At 40.3% G+C, this 24,622-nt stretch overlaps 1 protein-coding gene across 1 annotated transcript in view; it reads left to right on the top strand.

The window, feature by feature from the left end:
- LOC126335282 (sialin-like) overlaps positions 1-24,622 on the top strand; it is a 267,278-nt gene that overhangs the window by 51,444 nt on the left and 191,212 nt on the right. Inside the window, exon 2 of the mRNA XM_049998367.1 lies at positions 21,088-21,272. Within this exon, the coding sequence (XP_049854324.1) occupies positions 21,088-21,272 (185 nt within the window). The remainder of the gene's footprint in view (positions 1-21,087; positions 21,273-24,622) is intronic.

Here is a 24,622-nt window from a genome sequence, read left to right as displayed (position 1 = left end):
ATCAATTTGGATTCCGTAGAAATGTTGGAACACGTGAGGCAATACTGACCTTACGACTTATCTTAGAAGAAAGATTAAGGAAAGCAAACCTAGGTTTCTAGCATTTGTAGACTTAGAGAAAGCTTTTGTCAATGTTAACTGGAATACTCTCTTTCACATTCTAAAGGTGGCAGGGGTAAAATACAGGGAGCGAAAGTCTATTTACAATTTGTACAGAAACCAGATGGCAGTTATAAGAGTCGAAGGGCAGGAAAGGGAAGCAGTGGTTGGGAAGGGAGTGAGACAGGGTTGTAGCCTCTCCACGATGTTATTCAATCTGTATATTGAGCAAGCAGCAAAGGAAACAAAAGAAAATTTCGAAGTAGGTATTAAAATCCATGGAGAAGAAATAAAAACTTTGAGGTTCGCCGATGACATTGTAATTCTGTCAGAGACAGCAAAGGACTTGGAAGAGCAATTGAACGGAATGGACAGTGTCTTGAAAGGAGGATATAAGATGAACATCAACAAAAGCAAAACGAGGATAATGGAATGTAGTCGAATTAATTCGGGTGATGCTGATGGAATTACATTAGGAAATGAGACACTTAAAGTAGTAAAGGAGTTTTGCTATTTGGGGAGCAAAATAACTGATGATGGTCGAAGTAGAGAGGATATAAAATGTAGACTGGCAATGGCAAGGAAAGCGTTTCTGAAGAAGCGAAATTTGTTAACATCGAGTATAGATTGAAGTGTCAGGAAGTCGTTTCTGAAAGTATTTGTATGGAGTGTATCTATGTATGGAAGTGAAACATGGACGATAAATAGTTTGGACAAGAAGAGAATAGAAACTTTCGAAATGTGGTGTTACAGAAGAATGCTGAAGATTAGATGGGCAGATCACACAACTAATGAGAAAGTATTGAGTAGAATTGGGGAGAAGAGGAGTTTGTGGCACAACGTGACAAAAAGAAGGGACCGGTTGGTAGGACATGTTCTGAGGCACCAAGGGATTTCAAATTTAGTATTGGAGGGCAGCGTGGAGGGTAAAAATCGTAGAGGGAGACCAAGAGATGAATACATTAAGCAGATTCAGAAGGATGTAGGCTGCAGTAGGTAGTGGGAGATGAAGAAGCTTGCACAGGATAGAGTAGCATGGAGAGCTGAATCAAACCAGCTGCAGGACTGAAGACAACAACAACAACATAGTTTTGTGATTTTACAGAGCATAATATAACTAATAATTTTCTTAAATTATTGGGGAGGGGGGGAGGCCTCCGCCGCCCCAAGGGAATTGGTTAGGGGGCTCAGGCACCCTCAGGCCCCATGGAGTCGGCGCCTGTGCGTGGCTGTAGAAACGACGTGGTTTTGTGGCGTGGAACTCGCTGAGACATGTTCTGATCGCATTTTCGTCCGGAAAGGAAGTTCCTCGAAGATCGTTCGACAGAAAGACTAAAATCTGAAAATCTGAGGGCCCAAGATTAGACGAATAAGTTGGGTACGGAATGATTTCCCAATAGTATAGTGCGTTTTGTCAGTCCAGCAGGATGTGGGCGGGCGTTATCATGGAGTAGCATCACGTGACACAGTCTTCCTGGTCGTTTTTCTTGGATTACGTCTGCAATGTCTCTGTTGACAATAAATGTCACCAGTAATGGTTACACCTAGTGGAAGCAATTCGTAGTACAGCACATCATCGCTGTCCCACCAGACGTATAGCACTATTTTTGTGGATGCGCGCAGGTCTTTATATGGAAAGTTGCTTCTTTGTGGCCGGCCTGGTGGCAAGAGGTTCTAGGCGCTTCAGTCTAGATTCGCGCGACTGCTACGGCCGCAGGTTCGAATCCTACCTCGGGCATGGATGTGTGTGATGTCCTTAGGTTAGTTAGGTTTAAGTAGTTCTAAGTTCTAGGCGACTGATGAGCTCAGCTGTTAAGTCCCATAGTGCTCAGAGCCATTTGCTGCTTTGTTTGAGCTAACCATTCCTTTCTTTTCATTATGTTAGCATAATGACACATTTTCCCGTCGCCTATAACAATACACGAACCAGCTGATGACGGGCCAGCAGATGTGCACATATGGCCACCCACTGATTTTTGTGATTTTCGCTTAAAGCATGTGGTACATACACACACAGCGTTTGAAGCTTCCTCATTGCATGCAAATGTCGCACAATGGTGGAATGATCACAGTTTATCGAATTTACCTGTTCTCGAGTCCACTGACGTGCATCGTTGTAGATTAATGGGTTGATCTTATTGAACTAATGTCAAAACGATCCTTCTTAAAACTAGAAAACCGTTTTCTTGCCGTGGACTGTCCAACGGCATTATCCCCAAACATGGCGCAAATGTTTCTGGCTGTCTCCGCTGTCGTCATCCCTCTAGTGAACTCTGAAAAGTTCCAACTTCTTCACTTGACATTCCAATTTATAGCGTCCATAACTCACTACCTCTAAACGACAAAATGTAAACTAAAGTAGCTGCAGTGAACTGAAAATACAATATGACAATCGATAAATAAACCCATAGCTAATGGAATACCAACATGCAATACAAAAATACTACGAACTTATGCACCAACCTAATATTTTGAGCCGGCCGTAGTGGACGAATGGTTCTAGGCGCTACAGTCTGGAGCCGCGCGACCGCTACGATGGCAGGTTCGAATCCTGCCTCGGGCATGGATGTGTGTGATGTTTTTATGTTAGTTAGGCTTAAGTAGTTCTAAGTTCTAGCCCCCCCCCCCATGAACCATGGACCTTGTCGTTGGTGGGGAGGCTTGCGTGCCTCAGCGACACAGATAGCCGTACCGTAGGTACAACCACAACGGAGGGGTATCTGTTGAGAGGCGAGACAAACGTGTGGTTGAGAGCCCAGACAAATGTGTGGTTCCTGAAGAGGGGCAGCAGCCTTTCCAGTAGTTGCAGGGGCAACAGTCTGGATGATTGATTGATCTGGCCTTGTAACAATAACCAAAACGGCCTTGCTGTGCTGGTACTGCGAACGGCTGAAAGCAAGGGGAAACTACGGCCGTAATTTTTCCCGAGGGCATGCAGCTTTACTGTATGATTAAATGATGATGGCGTCCTCTTGGGTAAAATATTCCGGAGGTAAAATAGTCCCCCATTCGGATCTCCGGGCGGGGACTACTCAAGAGGATGCCGTTATCAGGAGAAAGAAAACTGGCGTTCTACGGATTGGAGCGTGGAATGCCAGATCCCTTAATCGGGCAGGTAGGTTAGAAAATTTACAAAGGGAAATGGATAGGTTAAAGTTAGATATAGTGGGAATTAGTGAAGTTCGGTGGCAGGAGGAACAAGATTTCTGGTCAGTTGACTACAGGGTTATAAACACAAAATCAAATAGGGGTAACGCAGGAGTAGGTTTAATAATGAATAGGAAAATAGGAATGCGGGTAAGCTACTACCAATAGTGAACGCATTATTGTGGCCAAGATAGACACGAAGCCCACACCTACGACAGTAGTACAAGTTTATATGCCAACTAGCTCTGCAGATGATGAAGAAATTGAAAAAATGTACGATGAAATAAAAGAAATTATTCAGATAGTGAAGGGAGATGAAAATGTAATAGTCATGGGTGACTGGAATTCGAGTGTAGGAAAATGGAGAGAAGGAAACGTAGTAGGTGGATATGGATTGGGTCTAAGAAATGAAAGAGGAAGCCGCCTGGTAGAATTTTGCACAGTGCACATCTTAATCATTGCTAACACTTGGTTTCAGAATCATGAAAGGAGGTTGTATACATGGAAGAACCCTGGAGATACTAAAAGTTATCAGATAGAGGTTGTAGAGAGTTTCAGGGAGAGCATAAAGGAACAATTGACAGAAATGGGGGAAAGAAATACAGTAGAAGAAGAATGGGTAGCTTTGAGGGATGAAGTAGTGAAGGCAGCAGAGGATCAAGTAGGTAAAAAGACGAGGGCTAGTAGAAATCCTTGGGTAACAGAAGAAATATTGAATTTAATTGATAAAAGGAGAAAATATAAAAATGCAGTAAATGAAGCAGGCAAAAAGGAATACAAACGTCTCAAAAATGAGATCGACAGGAAGTGCAACATGGCTAAGCAGGGATGGCTAGAGGACAAATGTAAGGATGTAGAGGCTTATCTCACTAGGGGTAAGATAGCTACTGCCTATAGGAAAATTAAAGAGACCTTTGGAGAAAAGAGAATCACTTGTATGAATATCAAGAGCTCAGATGGAAACCTAGTTCTAAGCAAAGACGGGAAAGCAGAAAAGTGGAAGGAGTATGTAGAGGGTCTATACAAGGGCGATGTACTTCAGGACAATATTATGGAAATGGAAGAGGATGTAGATGAAAATGAAATGGGAGATACGATACTGCGTGAAGAGTTTAACAGAGCACTGAAAGACCTGAGTCGAAACAAGGCCCCCGGAGTAGACAACATTCCATTGGAACTACTGACGGCCTTGGGAGAGCCAGTCCTGACAAAACTGTACCATCTGGTGAGCAAGATGTATGAGACAGGCGAAATACCCTCAGACTTCAAGAAGAATATAATAATTCCAATCCCAAAGAAATCAGGTGTTGACAGATGTGAAAATTACCGAACTATCAGTTTAATAAGTCACATCTGCAAAATACTAACACGAATTCTTTACAGACGAATGGAAAAACTAGTAGAAGCCGACCTCGGGGAAGATCAGTTTGGATACCGTAGAAATTTTGGCACACGTGAGGCAATACTGACCTTATGACTTATCTTAGAAGAAAGATTAAGGAAGGCAAACCTACGTTTCTAGCATTTGTAGACGTAGAGAAAGCTTTAGACAATGTTGACTGGAATACTCTCTTTCAAATTCTGAAGGTGGCAGGGGTAAAATATAGGGAGCGAAAGGCTATGTACAATTTGTACAGAAACCAAATGGCAGTTATACGAGTCGAGGGACATGAAAGGGAAGCAGTTGTTGGGAAGGGGGTAAGACAGGGTTGCAGCCTCTCCCGGATGTTATTCAATCTGTATATTGAACAATCAGTAAAGGAAACAAAAGAAAAATTTGGAGTAGGTATTAAAATCCATGGAGAAGAAATAAAAACTTTGAGGTTCACCAGTGACATTGTAATTCTGTTAGAGACAGCAAAGGACTTGGAAGAGCAGTTGAATGGAATGGACAGTGTCTTGAAAGGAGGATATAAGATGAACATCAACAAAAGTAAAACAAGGGTAATGGAATGTAGTCGACTTAAGTCGGGTGATGCTGAGGGAATTAGATTAGGAAATGAGACACTTAAAGTAGTAAAGGAGTTTTGCTATTTGGGGAGCAAAATAACTGATGATGGTCGAAGTAGTGAGGATATAAAATGTAGACTGGCAATGGCAAGGAAAGCCTTCCTGAAGAAGAGAAATTTGTTAACATCGAGTATAGATTTAAGTGTCAGGAAGTCATTTCTGAAAGTATTTGTATGGAGTGTAGCCATGTATGGAAGTGAAGTATTTGTATGGAGTGTAGCCATGTATGGAAGTGAAACATGGACGATAAATAGTTTGGGCAAGAAGAGAATAGAAGATTTCGAAATGTGGTGCTACAGAAGAATGATGAAGATTAGATGGGTAGATCACATAACTAATTAGGAAGTATTGAATAGGATTGGGGAGAAGAGAAGTTTGTGGCACAACTTTACCAGAAGAAGGGATCGGTTAGTAGGACATGTTGTGAGGCATCAAGGGATTACCAATTTGGTATTGGAGAGCAGCGTGGAGGGTAAAAATCGTAAAGGGAGACCAAGAGATGAATACACTAAGCAGATTCAGAAAGATGTAGGTTGCAGTAGGTACTGGGAGATGAAGCAGCTTGCACTGGATAGAGTAGCATGGAGAGCTGCATCAAACCAGTCTCAGGACTGAAGACCACAACAACAACAAGTTCTAGGGGACTGATGACCTCAGATGTTAAGTCCCATAGTGCTCAGAGCCATTTGAACCATTTTTTTAAATATTTTGAGCACTATCACAGACAAGTGAAAATTTAATTTGTATGTTTGTTTTTATTTATTGTAATATTTAGCGTAACTTTGCTTCCTGTGTATATTATTCCGCCTTCCATAGTGAAACACAATTATACATTAATTCAGTGCATGTTCTGTAATTGACATTTCATTTACGTTACATCGTTATTGTCATATAAGTTACATTTGAATTCTGTATAACTTGACAATTTCCATATTTTTGCGATTCACTCGCTATCTGGATCTACGGAACACAAAATAAATAGAGAAACAATAAGTTTGCGTTACTTGAATTGACTTATGAATATGAGACACGGGGTTCCGACGCAAAAACCTAATAAACGAAGGACATAAGGAGAGGAACGGAGACACGCATGTTGGAATTAAATAGGTAAGATAGGAAACAAGCAAATCGATTTGGACAGAGAGTGGAGTGGTAGATGTAATTGTGGCCATAATGAAAATGAAAGGGTATCCTGGCATATAAGCTTGGTGAATGAAATGTCAATCAAACAAGGAAACAGTCTGGTGAATTCCAAGAGATACTCTTCGAAAACGTGCTGGAGCAACACGGGTACGTACATCTGAACATCGTAATGAATGGAAACGACTGAAAGATACCATACTTTTACTCCGGATTTCAAATGGCTTTTGTTGATGATGAGAATGATGATGAAGACTCTGCAAAGCCAGTTATCGAAGCATTTCCACTAGAGTGCCTGAGCTGTCGTTGGAGATTTAAAGTTCAACAATTCCGTACTATTTTGACAAGAAACAACCAGCCCTCTGATTTCCATTAGTCAGTTAAAATTGTTTTCTGGCCCTCGTTAATTAACCTAAATAAATAATACTTCTTGTTTTTCGATAGTAAAATAGTTCAGCGACTCTTTCTACTTTTACTGAATCGTTTTCCCGGAATGCGAGAAATATCATTGCTATCGTATAATTTCCAGACCTTTCACTGAGTTCTCCATATTAGTTCCTCGTTCGTAAATGGCCACAAACAACAAAAACTGATACTGTATTAGTTCGCCATGTGAGTAGCAGATGGTAGTTTTGTGAAAGCAGTGATGTTTTTTTTTTTTTTTTTTTTTTTTAAATTAACGTTTCTGTCCTGTAATATTGTTATGAACCGCCGCGCGTGATTAACCGAGCGGTCTGGGGCGCTGCAGTCATGGACTATGCGGCTGGTCCCGGCGGAGGTTGGAGTCCTCCCTCGGGCATGGGTGTGTGTGTTTGTCCTTAGTATAATTTACGTTAAGTAGTGTGTAAGTTTAGGGACTGATGACCTTAGCAGTAAAGTCCCATAAAATTTCACACAAATTTTGAACATTTTTTGTTATGAACGGAAACGCAAAAACTGCAACAGTAACTTATGCCAAGTTTGTTAATACTTGCGGTGCCTTGGATAACTCCACCTCTTCGTAAGAATGTTACTTGATGCTTGTGTCACCTATAAAATCATAACAATGGAATTGCGTCAACTGTGCATGTCATTATCGTCTAATTTTGAGAATGGAAATGATGTCGAGTAAGTTATTTTTCACCATGGGAAAAGATGTTGTAATGTATTCAGTCCAAGATGACATTATTTACTTTTGGAGACTAGTAATACGACTACATTTTCTAGCAGTTTCAGTTACAGAAGGAACCCGTACGTTGCATATCACGCACTGCCCTTTGAAGATTTGTGACCAGTGATTAAGTATCGTCATTTAAGAGTTTCGGTGAATTAACGGATCATCTCGAAGGTATTACCTATTACTGTATTAAGAGCTAAAATATTTCTTTCCTCCTTCACTAATGAGTCATCTTCCTAAAACGGAGTTGTTACATTTGAAAGAATTAGCCCACTGAAAATGTCATCATCAGTATTTTCGTTAACAGTTTTCATATGAATCTCAGGACAATTCCTTTCGTTTCACTTACCGCACTGGTACAGGAAATGCAGTACCCGTAAATTAATTCTGGAACAATTGTTGGATGTAATAGCGAAAAATTACACGGAAAACTGTTTACAGTTTGATGGGAAGCATAAATCGTCCGCCACTACCTGTGAAAATGACAGCAGCAAATATAATCATTCGCTATAAAATTTCGTGGTCGCTTACGAAACTGTTCACAGAAGTTTATAACTCACATGTGAAATAGAGCACGAGTTCGTCGTAGATGCTATGAGATTCTGAGAATGTTGCAAAATATGCACCGATATATTCTTTTTTTGTTTGAGAACAAGTTTAGCCTATCAACAGATTTTTATTGATGATAGCAGAGAAAATGTTAGAAAATTCTCCGAAATCTCTTTGTTATTGTCTTTAATTTATTTACGTCACTAGCGAACACTGAAATCCTCTGAATCGGTTATTTGAAACTGTATCGTGAATAAATAAACACGTTTTTGTCCACCACAGCAGCTAATATTTTATTCCACCATTGGTTACAATCATGTCATGATTATTTTCGGGAGGCGAGCTTATGTCGCAGTATTGTATGTTGTCAAACGTACTGATGTCAAACACAGTTCATATCAGAACCTCAGTAATTAATAATTATAAAATATTACTTATGGAACATGTAAGCGATGTCACGGCTATACTTCACTATAAATCCGGGCCCAAAGGAGAATGAGTGAGGGCTGTGCTAGCGCCTTTTGCGGATAATCTACGAACTAGTTTGGGATCGTCGCAGATATAGCGCCTCTTCCGGAATATATATTAACTAAATGGGATTTTATGGTATATTATTTGTCAAAAAATGCGGTAACTCTGTGATATGCAGTGAGACATTGTTACTTGGTTTATATCATACGGTTTTTTCGTAATTTGTAGTGGTTTCCGAGGTGGTGGTTATGTTGTGACATAAGAGCACAGCTTAAATTTATGAGAGTGAAACGAGCAATGACCTTTACAATCATCATTGTTGCACATGCTGGCATAACATTTGGAATGTGTAGCGATTTCCTAGGTGGTGGTTAGGTAGGGACCTAAGTGCAAAACATAATTAAAGATAAATTTTGTTAGCAACCACGGAAAGTGAGAAGAGTTGCTATCGAAAAGATGGATAAAAAATTTATTTGCATATCCGCTCCAAGGATTGTCCACGACGTCCGGTCCGAGATTTTTGAAGAGCGAAGGGAGTAAACTCCACCCATGCAAGTCCAACGCATTGAAGGTCTCTGGGAGAGTGGCAGCACAGGACAGTAATAAGTGGGATTTGTACAAGCTGCGCATTTGTCAAGCAGTGCTGACATTACACATGTGCTTACTGATTCGTCGTGGCAGTACAATCACTTCGTAATGGCTATTGTACAGACAGGTACTGTATTTTTAGATCACCATTGTTGGCTGTGGCCGGACACAAAATATTCATTACATGGAATCGAGCAACTTAACAGATACAGGGAGCCCTCGAATAGGACGTTGTGAACAAATAGCATCTTATTGTTGTTATGGTCCTCTGTTCGAAGACTGGTGTGATGCAGTTCTTCACACTAGTCTAACTGAGCAAATCGCTTTATAGCCGCGTAACTACGGTACTGGAATCGACATCTACATACACATACACACTCTGCAAACCACAGTGAAGTACATGGCAAAGGACATTTACCTTAGTAGGTCGACTTTGTATTTGGGCTTTTCTCCGCTTTCCATTCACCTACACGGCATGGAGCGCGGGAAGAATGACTGCGTAAACGCCTCCGTTTGCAGTGTAATTAGTCTAGTCATGTCTTCTCGACCCATGTGGAGCGATACGTAAGGGGTTATAGTAAACTCGTAGAGTCGTCGATTACAGTTTGTTCGGCTCGAGGAACTTTCTAATAAGGCTTTTGCGAGATAGTTTGTGTCAATCTTAAAGTGTCTGCCAGTTCATTTCTTTCAGCATTTTTATGACGCTCTCCCGTGGGTCAGACAAAGGGGTAATTCTTCCTTGAATATCCCCTCTTAGTTCTATTTGGTACAGGTCTCACACTCTTCACTAGTATTCTAGGATGGGTTGCACGACTGTTTTCCAGTTTCCCCAGTATTCGACCAATAAAAGGCAATCTGTTATCTGCTTTACATATAACTGCCCCTTTGTTAGGTTCCATTACATATACTTACAAACTGTTGCATCCAGGTACCGATTCCAGCTATGACTCATTGATATTGTAGTCATAAGATACTGTATTTCATAGTTTTGTGAAAAGCACGGTTTTCCGTTTCTGAACATTTAAAGTTTGTTGCCATTTTTTGCACCGCTTTGAAATCTTATCGACGTCCATTTTCGTCTGTTTAACTGTGTGTCAAGCCTTGGTGTCCCTCTACAATGTTTGCCGCCCATACGCACTTCGTTTATAGAACTAGCCATTTCTTGATCCTCAGGATGTGCTCTGTCTCTTCTTTTAATCAAGGTTTGTCAATAATTTCGTTTTTCACCAAGTTGATTCAGTACTTCCTCAGTAGTTATTTGATCCAGCATCTAGCCCTCAGCCATCTGCTGTAGCATCACATTTCAAAAGCTTTCCACTTTTTTTACTTGGCTACATTCCACAGAAATACCTGCAGGAAAAACTGGCGAACACCTAAAGTTTTGTTTTATGTTAACAAACTTCAATTTTCAGAAACAATTGTCTTGCTATTGCCAGCCACATTGTCATTTACCTGACTAAGTGTCTCATTTCCTAATTAAAATTCTCACCATCATCTGATTTAATTGGACTAAACTCCAGTCCATTCCATTACCTTCATTTTACTTTTGTTGATGTTTATCATCTAATCTCTTTTTGAGATACTGCCGATTCCAATCTACAGTTATTCCAAATTATATGCATAATATTGTTCATATTTATATATTATGCCATTGTTTATTTTCTTATAAGTCACGTAACAATGACATTTATTGAACGCAGTTCTGTCATTGGTACTGCCATCTTCTGTAATCAGTCAGTGTCTCTTGTTGCCAATTGTAATTCTTATTTTGCATATTCTTAGAATACAATTTTTGGCATTCTGTGTGGCAGGTGTTGTGATTTGTAGTTAAAGATATACTTCTCTACATTTCAGTATCATAGGTATGTATGTTGCACATGACCATGACTTTTAATTGATCCAAATCCTACATCAGAGAACTTACTTGTACACTTTTATGCATTAATTGCAGAGAGAAAACAAGATTTTTTTAAAAATGTAGCATGAATAAATTCTTCCCCAGTAATTTTCAGTTATCTAAGTCTTTGTCTACATTCTGTGAATTAAATTGTAAAAAATTGGGATAGTGCTTTGAAAGCCACACACGTTTTCTTAATTATTAGATGCACACAGAATCTGTTTAATGAGCAGAATATAGGGAGATGAAGTGCATTACTTGGGCTTGGTTTGCCAGCTTCATTGAAGAATTATTGCAGAAAGAAATTCAAATTTAGTACTGTAGTGTGAATGAATGCCTCCCCAGTAATTTTCAGACATCAAGGTCTGTGCCAGTATTCTAAGAAACAAATTTTTAAAAAAATGAAGTAGTGCATTGGCAGCTACACTTGTTTATTTAATTACATGTGCTCCTGACCAGCTTAATGAAATGAAGAAGGGGGAATGAAGATCTTTATTTGGGAACACTTGCCAGCTTTATCAAAGAACATTATAGTAGCACTGTTAACTTGTGATAGAAAAATCTTCTTTATTAAATTCATTAGCAACACTGAAAGTTATTAAATTAATTTTTATACCTGTAGTGAATCATAAACGAACAATACATTCAGTGTTGGCAAAACTGTGAGCACACTCAAGGAAGACATCCAGAAAGGAGTCAAAACTAGCCAGCAGACAACACAGTTTAGTGTTTCTTCAATTTGAACTTGTAATCCTGCCTTTGAAAAGCAGTATGCTACCAAGTACACCTTCAAAGCTTGCCTCACAACCAACTGAAAGTTTAAAGCATGTTGCACTCTGTTTTTCAACAGATTTCTCCATTTGTAAATAAAAAATGTAACATGTGTAAGTAACATAAAATGTGTCTCATTTCACATAATACTTTAAAACACTGTTCTTTTTCTTTTCTGGAAAACCCAACTCCCAAAGCTCTGCAGTGTATGATACTAGCACATAAGCCTTTTTCTCAGTTCAGTGTCGCTCTCATTATAGACGGATGCGGACTCTGCTTCCTCAGGTTGGCATATAATAAGTTCCAGTACAAAAAATGGATATCAAACATACTCGCTGTGGTCCCTGTGTAAGCTGATAGTGTGTGTAGTGTTACGTTAGAAAATAATTTGGTGGGAAATGAATGAACAATGTAGCACTGGCCATTTAGATTATTAAAGAACTTACTTACAAAACAGGATTGTACACTAGAAATAAACCGAATAAAGTAGCACTGTTTAAAACAAATTGGGCTTGTATTCAGAAGGATGGAGACACCAATCTCCATCCACCACCCTGATTTTGGTTTCCTGTGATGTGTCTAAATTACTTAAGGTAGGCCTAATGCCAGGATGGTTCCTATTACATGGTCATGGCCAGCTACCTGTCCCATCATTTTAGAGCTAGATCTTTAAGTTTGTAAATGCTAATATTCATGAATGATTTTACTTTTTTTGTTCTGAAGCTGTAGTAACATACATGCCCATTGCCCTTGTAAATATGATCCGTGTATGAATGACATAGAACTACTACTACTTTTAATACACCTAGTATTACTACTACTACTACTACCACCACCAAATTGTTGTTTCAATTTGCAACTCAGGATTTGTTATGACTGCAGTCATTTTGAAATACCGTCTTGTGAAGGCAGACAACAATATGGATGTTGCAGTTTACAACAGTTAATGCTATTACCCATGTGAAAATCAGTTGATATTGTTAATTGCCTTCTGCATGTCATCACTCGTTATCTGCATGCATCCCATCATAAAAGAAATTGTTTGGAAGTATGCACAATATAACTTACATTTTAATTGGAGTGGAACAACTTGCTGCCCTTCAGAGATCAAGAAATACAGAAAGCTGAGGTTACAAAATTCTTGGGTGCTTATATAGACAGAAAATGTAACTGGTCAGCACACATTCTTCATCTTTATAAAACACTTAGCTCAGCAATATTTGCACTACGGGTTATTGCTTCAGTGGCTGAAGTAGACACCATCAAGGTTTTGTACTTCGGCTATTTTCGTTCATTAATGTCATATGCTATTAGATTCTGAGGCAAGCAACATCTCGCAAAGAAAATTTTCACTGCACAAAAAATAGCCATTAGAATAATAAGTGGTTTCCATCACGGGCACTCTTGCAGGCACTTGTTTCGAAAGATGGGGATCCTTACCACCTCCTCACAATATATCTTTTCCTCATTGACCTTTGTCTGTAAAAACCCTTCTATCTACAAAGATAACCGCCAATTTCATGAATATAATACAAGAACCAATAACAGTCTGCACATTGAACTGAAAAGCCTCACTATGTTTCAAAAAGAAACTTATTACTCCAGCATTAAGCTATTTAATGCTCTTCCACCATACATCAAATGCCTTCACAAAAGATTTCCAGCATTCAAACAAACTCTCAAGGAGTACCTGATAGAGAACTCTTTTTATACAGTTGATGAATATGTGAAAGAAAGTGTATATAATCACTAAATTTGCAAGTGTTGTAAACTTAGTAATTAATTTTGAGTACTATCAATGGCATATGACAATTATTTATTGGTATTCCTGTATTTCCTTTGGAATATTTATATTTCCTTTGGAATATTTAGTTTATCTTGACTCCTTTATATATTATACATCCTTAACATGTGAAACAAAAATGTTCTGTTAAGTGAATGTGCTGTTGTTTAGCTGATACCTTATTTACATTGTATCTTTTATTTATGTAAGATATATTTCAACTGTGCACAATCTGACACATTCCATATTATAAATATGTTAGTCGTCCTTAACATGTGAAACACAATTTTCTGTTAATTGATTGCGCTGTTGTTTAGTTGATTTTTATTTACATTGTATCTTTTTATTGTATTTATTCAAGTTATATTTCAACTATGTAGAATCTGACACATTCCATATCCTTGCAATTCACTCGCTACTAGGATGCGGAACATGAAATGAAATAAAATAAAAATTTCAGTGAGTGCTCCAAACATATAGAAACTGCCTAGGAAAAGATCTGATAGATATGGTAGATGTGATAGAAACAAGGTTTCAGAATGCATGGCACGTGAAGTCATATGGAACAGAATACCTGCAAACAGTAATCTATAGCATTCATCTGCAGTTGTAATACATATTACATTAATTAAAGCTAGATAGGGGAGAAAGGAGTGGAAAGGGGTGTAAGTATCAGTGTCTGCTGCATTGGGATTTTATATGTGGAATCAGCACCTGATAAGTGAAAATGTGTGCTGGACCGTGATTCAAACTTGGGATCTCCTGCTTACCAGGCAATCGTGTTAACCACTGTGCCACCTGGACACAACATTTATCGCAACTGTGCGGACTGCTTTGGTACGCCCCTCAGCCAACCCATACTCCCACCTAGCACCACCTATCCGCAATCCCCATGAATGTCCTCCATGTTCTCTACTTTGAGATTCCCACAGAGGGTCAAATGAAATTGTGCATCCACTCAGAAAATGGTGGATTTATTGCCCTTAAATTATATCAATGTGTGGTGTCCATTCTTCAAGCAGAGACAATTTACAAATTATATGAATGTGTTGAGTCTGTTTTTTCAGACATGCCTGAAAGAAAGGACACCTTGCATTCATGTAATTGATTTGCCTCAATGGACTATGAATCCACCACCTCCGGTGCTGATGCACAGTTTTGTTTGATCTACTGCGGGAATTTCAAAGTAGTGAACATGGAGGACATAATGGAGGACATAGATGGGGTTTTGTGGATTGGTGGTGCTAGGTGGAGTATGGGTTGGCTGAGGGGCATACCGAGATAGTCCGTGCAATTGTGATTAACACTGTGTCTGGGTGGTGCAATGGTTAACACAACTGCCTAATAAACAGGACATCCCAAGTTTGAATCCCAGTTCGGCAGACATTTTGCCCTGTCACCACTGATTTAGCACGAAGTCCCAATGCAGCTGACATCAGTAGTTTCTTCCCTTTCCATTCCTTTTCCCCTATCCACCTCCAATTTACATAAAATGTATCACAGATGCGAATTCCGCATTGTGTATGTTATTTTGGACATGTCCAAAAGAACAGACACAACACGTTCATATAACTGATTCATCCTGACAGCAATAGACAATAAATCCACCACCACCAGTGCAGATGCACAATTTCGTTTGATTTCCTGTGGGAACCTCAAAGTAACTGCATGGAGGACATGGATGGGAACTGGGAATAAACACATTTGGGTGGCACAGTGGTTATTGCAACTGCCAAATAAGCAGGAGATCCTGGGTTTGAATCCCAGTCCAGCACACATTTTCACTCATTGCCACTGATTCCATATAAAGTCCCAATGCAGCTGACATCAATAGTTCCTTCTCTATTCATTCATTTCTCCCCCCGTCCCCCCTCCACCTTCGATTTACCCACAACATCATTCAATTTCATTGTAGGAGGAACTGATTCGCTTAGCATATCTGAGACAGTTAATACACTGCTTGTTACGAAGATTGTTTGCATTGTTTTTATTGAATGATAGAAAAGTATCAGATTATAGACTAATGTGCTGTACATGATTTGTTTGTGACCATGACTATATGCTGGTTGTTTATAGTTACTGATATTGAAAGACAGTACCCAGTAACAAATGGTACATTTAAATTCAGTTTTGTTTTTGTTTTCTTAAAAAAAAGTGTACCACCAGATTTTAATTAAAAATTCGTCTATGGAGCAGGAATTGTTCAGAAGAAATTATTGTAGGATGTTTTAAAATTTATTTTGGTAATTTTTGGATATGTTATGTTATTTTGCAAGTGATCAAAGGACTTCATAGCTGAATATGGAACTTCTTTCTGAGGCACTGACAGTTTAAGTAATAGGTAATAAACTTCATAATTTGCCTTTAAATATGTCTGCTTGTGTCTGTATATGTATGGATGGATTTGTGTGTGTGTGTGTGTGTGTGTGTGTGTGTGTGTGTGCGATTATATACCTACCCTTTTTTCCCCCTAAGGTAAGTCTTTCCGCTCCCGGGACTGGAATGACTCGTTACCCTCTCCCTTAAAACCCACATCCTTTCATCTTTCCTTCTCCTTCCCTCTTTCCTGACGAAGCAACCGCCGGTTGCAAAAGCTCGAAATTTTGTGTGTGTGTTATTTTATTGTGCCTGTCTACCGGCACTTTCCCGCTTGGTAAGTCTTGGAATCTTTGTTTATATATATATATATAAAATAGAAAGAAACTTCCACATGGGAAAAATATATTAAAAACAAAGATTCCAAGACTTACCAAGCGGGAAAGCGCCGATAAACAGGCACAATAAAATAAAATAACACACAAACACACACACACACACACACACACACACACACACACACACACACACACACACACAAAATTTCGAGCTTTCGCAACCGGCTTTTGCTTCATCAGGAAAGAGGGAAGGAAAAGTAAACATGAAAGGATGTGGGTTTTAAGGGAGAGGGTAAGGAGTCATTCCAGTCCTGGGAGCAGAAAGACTTACCGTAGGGGGAAAAAAAGGATAGGTATATACTCGCGCGCACACACACACACACACACACACACACACACACACACACACACATATCCATCCATACATACACAGACACAAGCAGACATATTTAAAGGCAAAGAGTTTGGGCAGAGATGTCAGTCGAGGCGGAAGTGTGGAGGCAAAGATGATGTTGAATGACAGGTGAGCTATGAGTGGCAGCAACTTGAAATTAGCGGAGATTGAGGCCTGGTGGATAACGAGAAGAGAGGATATATTGAAGGGCAAGTTCCCATCTCCGGAGTTCGGATAGGTTGGTGTTGGTGGGAAGTAACCCGATAACCCGGACGGTGTAACACTGTGCCAAGATGTGCTGCCCGTGCACCAAGGCATGTTTAGCCACAGGGTGATCCTCATTACCAACAAACACTGTCTGCCTGTGTCCATTCATGCGAATGGACCAACAATTAAAGGGAACAGCCATGGGCACTAGGATGGCCCCCTCGTATGCCAACCTATTTATGGGTCACTTAGAGGAAGCCTTCTTGGTTACCCAAGCCCGCCAACCCAAAGTTTGGTACAGATTTATTGATGACATCTTCATGATCTGGACTCACAGTGAAGAACAACTCCAGAATTTCCTCTCCAACCTCAACTCCATCAGATTCATCTGGTCCTACTCCAAATCCCATGCCACTTTCCTTGATGTTGACCTCCATCTGTCCAATGGCCAGCTTCACACATCCGTCCACATCAAACCCACCAACAAGCAACCGTACCTCCATTATGACAGCTGCCACCCATTCCATATCAAACGGTCCCTTCCCTACAGCCTAGGCCTTCGTGGCAAACGAATCTGCTCCAGTCCTGAATCCCTGAACCATTATACCAACAACCTGAAAACAGCTTTCGCATCCCGCAACTACCCTCCTGACCTGGTACAGAAGCAAATAACCAGAGCCACTTCCTCATCCCATCAAACCCAGAGCCTATCACAGAAGAACCCTAAAAGTGCCCCACTTGTGACAGGATACTTCCCGGGACTGGATCAGACTCTGAATGTGACTCTCCAGCAGGGATACGACTTCCTAAAATCCTGCCCCGAAATGAGATCCATCCTTCATGAAATCCTCCCCACTCCACCAAGAGTGTCTTTCCGGCGTCCACCTAACCTTCGTAACCTCTTGGTTCATCCCTATGAAATCCCCAAACCACCTTCCCTACCCTCTGGCTCCTACCCTTGTAACCGCCCCCGGTGTAAAACTTGTCCTATGCACCCTCCCACCACCACCTACTCCAGTCCTGTAACCTGGAAGGTGTACACGATCAAAGGCAGAGCCATGTGTGAAAACACCCATGTGATTTACTAACTGACCTGCCTACACTGTGACGCTTTCTATGTGGGAATGACCAGCAACAAACTGTCCATTCGCATGAATGGACACAGGCAGGCAGTGTTTGTTGGTAATGAGGATCACCCTGTGGCTAAACATGCCTTGGTGCATGGCCAGCACATCTTGGCACAGTGTTTCCGGGTACTTTTCATCACATAGTGTATCTCCTGCTATCAGTCTCTTATTTTGTAATTCATTCCCTCAGCATCACCTGTTTTAATTTGGCATCACTCCATTACCCTTGTTTTACCTCTATTGAAATTCAGTTTCCAAATAAATGTTCACACTCTGTATTTTATTCTTGCTACATTCAGAATTTCAAAGGGTTGTTGCAGTCAACACTATAAAAAATTTTCTCCAAATCTACAAATGTCACAAACTCAGGCCTGCTCTTCTTCACACTCTCTTCTAAGATAAATTGTAAGGTAAGTATAATTGCCTTGTGTGTCCTCCATTTTTCTGAAACTCAAACTGATTTTCCACAAGGTCATCTTCTAGCTGTTTTTCTATTTTTCTCTAAATCCTGTATTCTCTCAGACAATTGTATGAAGTTCCTCCTGCCGTCAATCAGTGTATGCGCTCATGTTTGCTGATGAAGAGGTGGCTAGTTGACAAGTATTACCCCTGAATTTTCAGTGCTCTGTTGCAGTATTGGATTACATTTCTGGACACAGGTGCCTGTCCTTAGTTGATTCCTCAAGACACCCTCTACAACTCCCTGAAGCTTGTCGGCATCATTTTGGTACAACATGCATAAATATTGATTATTAAGCTTTTAGTAAAGTAATCTTTGAAAGAGACGCCGTTTTCATCACAAAAGATGGTCAACTTAATCTGCTCTGCTGTTGGTTGTCTTAGAACTGTTTTGGTTTGAGTAATGAAGACTGGCCTTTAACTCATCATGTTTGGTTGATGGTTGTGTTCCTAGTGAAAATTCTTGCATGGAGATGAATCACTTTCTGATCCAGTGCAAACAAAAATTGTTCACCATATCAACACACTCGGGAGTTAGCTACTGGGGCACCCAGCACTTTGTGATATTGGTGCACATCATACACAGTGTGGTGTGCTGAAACATGCCTAATGTTTACAGTTCCTACAGTAAAGTCCAGTTTTAGTAGCTTCAGTAACTGAAATGTTTTGTGGAAGCACAATGCTACATGCCTGACCTGGACAATGAGGATCACCCATGGATGTCAGATCATTTTTAAACTTACAATCTCATTCTTAGATTTTCTACTGTGCCTCACCATACTGGACCTTCATTCTGCACTTAATTTTAATATGGTTCACATTTTCTGTATGCTGAAACCACATAGCAGAACACTGATGCAAGTTACTGTTGGGGAGACCATACTCACTCTAGTGATGAACCAGTATTTGTGCTTCCACTCAATGTGCCACCTAATAAACATCTGGCACACTGTTAGGAACATGCTTAATCCACTGACAGGTCACAGACATTATTTTTCTCTTTTTTATTGCATGTTTACCATTTTTATTTGATTCTTTGTCATACTTAATTCAGCAGAATATTACTGGCAGATTTGAATCCTAGTGTATGGGATGCCAGTGTTTTATTCAAGCTGAATTGACAGCCCACATTGTGACAGTTCCTGTTACAATGCAAGCAGCATATTGTGCACTTTGATCATTTTATTGCAAGTAATTTGGAGTTGGATGCCAATTATAAAGTCATAGTGGTGTGAGACATGAGCAGGGCTGCAGTTAAGAGGGAGCAAGTGCTCACTTCCACAGGTAGTTGTGCACAAGTGTCATCTGTTGCAACAGATGGTCAGGTATCGGAGAATAATGGAGTGAGGACAGGTCATCCTTGTGTGGAGATCTGCTTGCAGTTCGAATGACAGAATGGAATGGTCACAAATCTTTACCAATGGATCTACAATTGCGTCTACATACATACTCTGCAACCCACTGTACTGTGCATTGTGGAGAGTACCACATACCACTACTAATCATTTTCTTTCCTATTCCACTCATAAATAAAACAGGGAGAAACAACTGTCTTTAGCTTCCATACAAGCGCTAATTTCTCCCATCTTTGTGTCCTTACATAAAGTGTACATTGGTGGGAGCAGAACCATTCTGCAGTTGGTCTCAAATCCTGGTTCTCTAAATTTCTATAATAGTGCCTTGCCAGAAGAGCATTATCTTCCCTGTAGTAATTCCAACTTTGAGTTCATTTTTCATACCTCATCATAAATTTGTATAATAATTATATTTCTGATTGCCAGGTATTCTAAAATTATAAGCTTTATAAGAGAATTGAAGCTGGCATGAAGGCTGTTGAAAATCTAATACTGAATTTTAGATGCTGAAAAGTCAATAAGAGTTGGGGTTTAACTGGAGACACATTACATGTCACTTATGATGACCTTATGATAATACTTTAATTTGGTGTGCCACTAGGTTGGTGAAAGCCTGAATTAAAAAGTTGGAATATGGGGTTTACCGGTACGCCACATAACAAGTGATCTTTTTGAATATGTGGCACTAGGATGATAATCAATTTAGGTGAAGGAATGAGAGTTTCCAAAAGTTTTCCAGTTCAAGATGACAGTATATTTGGCTGCCTCAAATAAATAACAATTAATAGCATCCCTTTTTCATTTGTCATGACTATTGCACCTTAATATACCAGTAAAATAGTGAACCACATCAAAATAATGTTATTTTCAGTCAGTAAGCATTACATGTGCAAGAGAGAAAGAATAATAAACAGAATGGTATATATGTCACCAAGACTAGGCCAATGGCAGCTTGTAGTTTAATTAACCTAAGTGCTACAAGCAAACAACAACTGCTTGTGTGAAATGTCCACTAGAAAAAAATCTGCATTGGTGTCAGTACAGCCTATGGCTGAAATGGTCGGCCTGATTTATGACCGACCACGGAGGTAGCATGCAGTACTTTAGTCTGTACATCTGGTTTTAAAGTTCGCTCTTTCAAAACACACTTGTTTTGCCTTATCCCGTAGACTGCACAGAGGTGAAATACATGTCCGAATAATCTGTAGAGCCTTTGCAAAATATTTTGTGGGATGATGAATAATTACAAGAGTTTGGGACAGTATTGTGTACTTCTGCAGGACTGATGGTAGCAATCCCCACCCGCTACATTGTGTCTTTCATGGCGTTCATGGGGATCGCTGTGCAGTACACACTCAAGGTCAACCTGTCGGTAGCCATTGTGGCTATGGTCAAGACCGAGACGGCTTCCACCTCTCGTATGATCACTGACATGTATCCATACAGCAACGACACAGCATCACAGGTAAGTCCTAAAGTACTGCGTGAAAATCACGAAGTCATTGCTAAATTGTTTATCTAGTATCATATTATTACACTACTGGCTATTAAAATTGCTACGCCACAAAGATGACATGCTACAGACAGGAAATTTAACCGACAGGAAGAAGATGCTGTGATATGAAAATGATTAGCTTTTCAGAGCATTCACACAAGGTTGGTGCTGGGGGCGACACTTACAACGTGCTGATATGAGGAAAGTTTCCAATCGATTTCTCATACACAAACAACAGTTGACCGGCATTGCCTGCTGAAATATTGTTGTGATGCCTCGTGTAAGGAGGAGAAATGTGTACCATCACGTTTCCAACTTTGATAAAAGTCGGATTGTAGCCTATCGTGATTGCGGTTTATCGTATCGTGACATTGCTGCCCGCGTTGGTCGAGATCCAATGACTGTTAGCAGAATATGGAATCGGTGGGTTCAGGAGGGTAATGCGGAACGCCATGCTGGATCCCAGTGGCCTCGTATCACTAGCAGTCGAGATGACAGCCGTCTTATCCGCTAGTATGTTACCCTCCGCCACACACCGTCAGGTGACTTGCGGAGTATGGATGTAGATGTAGATGTAGATGGCTGTAATGGATCGTGCAGCCACGTCTCAATTCCTGAGTCAACAGATGGGGACGTTTGCAAGACAACAACCATGTGCACGACCAGTTCGATGACGTTTGGAGCAGCATGGACTATCAGCTTGGAGACCATGGTTGCGGTTACCCTCGACGCTGCATCACAGACAGGAGCACCTGCAATGCTGTACTTAATGACGAACCTGGGTGCACAAATGGCAAAACGTCATTTTTTCGGGTGAATCCAGGTTCTGTTTACAGCATCATGATGGTCGCATCCGTGTTTGGTGACATCGCGGTGAACGCACATTGGAAGTGTGTATTTGTCATCACCATACTGGCGTATCACCTGCCGTGATGGTATGGGGTGCCATTGGTTACACATCTCGGTCACCTTTTGTTCGAATTGACGGCAATTTGAACAGTAGACATTACATTTCAGATGTGTTATGACCCATGTCTCTACCCTTCATTTGATCCCTGCGAAACCCTACATTTCAGCAGGATAATGCACGACCACATGCTGCATTTCCTGTACAGGCCTTTCTGGTTACAGAAAATGTTCAACTGCTGCCCTGGCCAGCACATTCTCCAGATCTCTCACCAACTGAAAACGTCTGGTCAATGGTGGCCGAGCAACTGGCTCATCACAATATGCCAGTCACTTCTCTTGATGAACTGTTTCATCGTGTTGAAGCTGCATGGGCAGCTGTACCTGTACACACCATCCAAGCTCTGTTTCACTCAATGCCCGGGCGTATCAAGGCCATTATTACGGCCAGAGGTGGTTACTCTGGGTACTGATTTCTCAGGATCTATGCACCTAAACTGCATGAAAATGTAATCAATGTCAGTTCTCGTATAATATATTTGTCCAATGAATACCCGATTATCATCTGCATTTCTTCTTGGTGTAGCAATTTTAATGGCCACTAGTGTAAAATACCACACACAAGTAAACTGTACTGAAGAATGGAAAGGAAAATTGAAAGTATGTTAGAAAGACAGCAGGTTCATTATAGGAGAACAAGGGAAAGGTTAGAAGCCATTTTAGCACTCAGTTGATAACAGAGAACAGATTCAGGAAGTACGAGGAAACACATTTTCAAGTCATATAACTTGAGAACATGTTTTCCATTTGTAAGTTGCGTGATATCATCTGAAAAGATAGAATGATAAGGTACTGACCTTCTTGGGTTATCAGCCAAGTGGCAGTGCCATCTTGAATGAACATTTCAGTGAGTTTCTACTCATCATCTTGAGATAAAGTGTCACATTCCTGTCAGAAATAAACTGTTAAAACTGCTGGTATGTGACAGGAAGTATTGTTAGGTGGACCAATTGCATGCCTTCAGAAGAGAGGACAGAGTTTCAGCCTTTGTAGTGATGAGGGGATCTGGGCTTCAAATAGTTTGTGCTGGCTTTCCATTCTATCTGCTTCCTGCACTACTAACAGATGGGGCCTTCCTCGACAAATATATGCTAATGTGAAACGTAGCTGAAAACTTTAGGGTTGGAGCACAGAGTCAGACTGAGAAAGAATGGGGCTGAAAATTAAACATGCTTTTTAAATGGGCACTTCCACCATTCGCCTTAAGTGGTTTGGGGTAATCGTAGAAAACCTACATGTAGATGGCCAGAGGGGAATCTGAATGGTAGTCTTCCTGGATTTTAGTGCAATCATACAACTATACTACCTTGCCCAGTGAACTCTGCAGCAAAGGGCTAATGTTAAGGATTGCATGGTCGATGCAAGCTATAAAGACTGTCCATTCACAGGTGAATAAGTCAGCACTTTCCATCAGTGATAAATTCTACTGTTAACTGATGTAATATGGAAAATCGACAAATAATTTTCTGGTTTGAATACATTTTTCAGTGGGAGATGTAATATTTTCAAATAATGATGTTTGAGCTAGAGTACTCTTTATTTAATTCCAAAAAGACAACAAACAAATAATAAGTTTTTACTGATAAAGTATGAAACACAAGTACTGGTAAGTCCTTATGTTCAAAGGGGAAAATGTTTAGCACTAATTATATTATGCTAGCTTAGGAACTGTTTGTTCCTTCCTCAGGGAGGAGAGAGGGATAGAATAGGAAAGGTTAAAAAGAAAAGGCTGGTCATTCAGATCCCAGGAAGTGAGGGATGCAGGATACACAAGGAATGAGAATGTATAAAAACCAAATAACAAAAAAAAATAATCAAACAACCGTACCTACATTTTGACAGTTGCCACCCTTCCTATGTGAAACATTACCTCCCATACAGCCTTGACATTCAATCAGACTTATTTGTTCGGATTCAGATTCTTTACAGAAATACACCACCACTCTCACCTCAGCCTTCATTGGGCGTAATTATCCCAACAGCCTAGTTCAAATGCAGATTTCCCAGGACATCACATCTAATCCTGGTACTGCTGATCCTTTCAAAAAATAGCTTCAGAGCACACTACTTGTCACTCAGTCCTGGTCTTGAATGTATTAATCAGCTACTTCGAGAAGGCTATGACTTTCTAAAATCATGGCCTGAAATGTGATCCATTCTGTCTTGGATTTTGCCCACCATACCTAGAATAGCAGTTCATTGCCATCCCAATCTCTACAATATCCTTGTCAGACACTATGCTCCTTCTGCACCCATCTCTCCACCCTATGGCTCCTACCCATGTGTCCATCCCCTTTGCAAGACTTACCCTATGCACCCTCCTATCACCACCTTTTGCAACCCTATAACTGGCT

Source organism: Schistocerca gregaria, chromosome 2 (assembly GCF_023897955.1).
Source record: "Schistocerca gregaria isolate iqSchGreg1 chromosome 2, iqSchGreg1.2, whole genome shotgun sequence".
NCBI lineage: Eukaryota > Metazoa > Arthropoda > Insecta > Orthoptera > Acrididae > Schistocerca > Schistocerca gregaria.
The sequence above is the reverse complement of the archived record's forward strand: the minus strand, read 5'-3'. Positions and strand labels throughout refer to the sequence as shown.